Here is a 2,053-nt window from a genome sequence, read left to right on the forward strand (position 1 = left end):
TGGAGGATTATTAGAATAGGCGTTTATTATACGCAATATAGTTGCGATGATAAAGTTAAATGAGGGCCGTAGAATTTTGGAAAACCATTTTTTCCCACGGAAAAGTTGTTTACGAAACATGATGTTGTTCGAGTAACTTCCCCCCGACATTTGCTTATATACAAGCCTAAAACCAAAATTATTTAAGTTCATTGGAAAGGACAAAATTCCTAGGGGGCCCCTGCGAGTCAGTGGGGAAATCATTCCCACGCTAGAATTGTCGAGGAAAATAGTATCAAGACACTATTTACACTGTCTCTTGTGCTAGCCTAAAAAAACCATAAGTATCTAGTTTCAAAAACCTAATGCGAAAAAACATACATAGGCCTAACTAAAAATGACTCATAAAATATAGACAAGAATGACACGTGCTATATTTCATACGCCATAAGAGAAATAGGCCTGGCCAAGGATAAGCAAGATTATAGAGTGATTTTATAGATAACCAGAATTATAGATAAGGTCTCACATTTTTTATAGATAAGCAAAATTATGGAGCGATTTTTATAGAGCCACCGAATTTATAGATCCAAAATTATGGAGCGATTTTCATAGACTCACCGAATTTATAGATCCAAAATTATGGAGCCCTCTAACTTCACCTCATTTTATGGATACCTCCACTTACCTATCTATATGGATACCTCCACTTACCTATCTTTTTTTACCTAAAATGTATTGGAAAAAAATAACGAGACGAATATTATACTAAATCATTTTTTATTACACTTTTCTGTACATGTTTTAATAAAATAGGCTGTAAAATATTATTAAGTAGGGAGATTCTTCTTTTAAAATGTAAATTATTTAATAAGGAATAGTTAGTTCGATCTTCTACATCGAGGAAAAAGAAAGTTACGGGAACGAGATCAAATTTGACGCGATGTTGAGCATGAATGATTTTAAAAAGACGTTCCCGCAATAATAGTTTTTTGCAAATTAGCAATCGGGAAATAGTCTCCCGTGTTCCAGAAAGGCATCGTCTTCCGCACCCCAATCTCCGATCTCACCACCGCAGAAAAAACACTTCACGTAGTCCGTAAAGTTGGTGTAGAAAAAACCCGCGTTGGTGAGTTCCATTTGGCACGGCTTTTCTAGCGGGAAACTAGTGAAAGTCTTTAACCGCTCGTCCGCATACCTCATAGGGCCTAGTTGGGCATCGTAGGTCTCATGTAGCTTCGCGAACTCGAGCTTGGCGTACTCGCACTCGGGGAACAAGGCGGTGTGGCAATGTAAGGGGTTAGATCCCAGCTCCCAATCCCGCACCAGACCGTCGCACCAGAAGCAGATAGTGATATCCTTATGTCCTACGAAGAAGAAGCCCGCCTGAGCCAGTTCGAGAGTGTCCATATATTCCACCGGGAACTTTTTAAAACTAGCGACTCGTTTCGCCAGGGTATTCATTTTTTTAGAGGAAGTTAAAAATTTAGTCCGACACCTTCGTAAACTAGCGATCGAATGATTCCTACCGAACTAAAATCCAGAGAGAAAATCTCTAACTAGGAGGGAGAGACCCCGAATGAAGGAATTTCTCAAACCGTGAGAAAGTTAGGGAAAAGAGAGATTCCCACGGCCTCCAAAACCTATTATCCAATTGTGCAAAAATGTTTAGTCTCCAGTCGTTTCCGTTTATCACCCTCTAAAATGTCAACCACCTCTTTTAAAAAACAGTATACTATGGCTTTCTCGGCAGTCGAAGAATAAGGTGGCTGGTTATTTTCTACAATATCCTCGTCAGCTATAAAATGAACTACGTTTCCACATTCTTCCCCTAATAGAAATTTACAATGGGGGAAATATTTCCAATGCTCACCGAAAGGACTATCGCCTTTTTCCCAAGCCATAAGTTCACCCTCACACGCGAAGCATTTAACGGAATCTTTATAATTTAAATAATAAAACCCAGCCCGAGCTAAGGCTCTACCATCTACGATATTAACAGGGAATCCCTTGTTAAACGAACAAATTCTCTCAAGCTCATGGCGCATAGGATTTAGCTCCGTCTCATCCGTCT

The 2,053-nt window shown here is 39.4% G+C and overlaps 1 protein-coding gene across 1 annotated transcript; it reads right to left on the reverse strand.

The window, feature by feature from the left end:
- Positions 1–978: 978 nt before the first annotated feature.
- Positions 979–1,443, reverse strand: LOC149957525 (putative inhibitor of apoptosis). Its single transcript, XM_090167071.1, has one exon. It carries the CDS (start codon positions 1,441–1,443, stop codon positions 979–981), a length of 465 nt encoding a protein of 154 aa, XP_090023197.1.
- Positions 1,444–2,053: the final 610 nt, after the last annotated feature.

The sequence above is a fragment of the Leiobunum rupestre genome, chromosome 2 (assembly GCF_980474605.1).
Source record: "Leiobunum rupestre chromosome 2, qqLeiRupe1.1.hap1, whole genome shotgun sequence".
NCBI classification, from domain to species: Eukaryota; Metazoa; Arthropoda; class Arachnida; order Opiliones; family Sclerosomatidae; genus Leiobunum; species Leiobunum rupestre.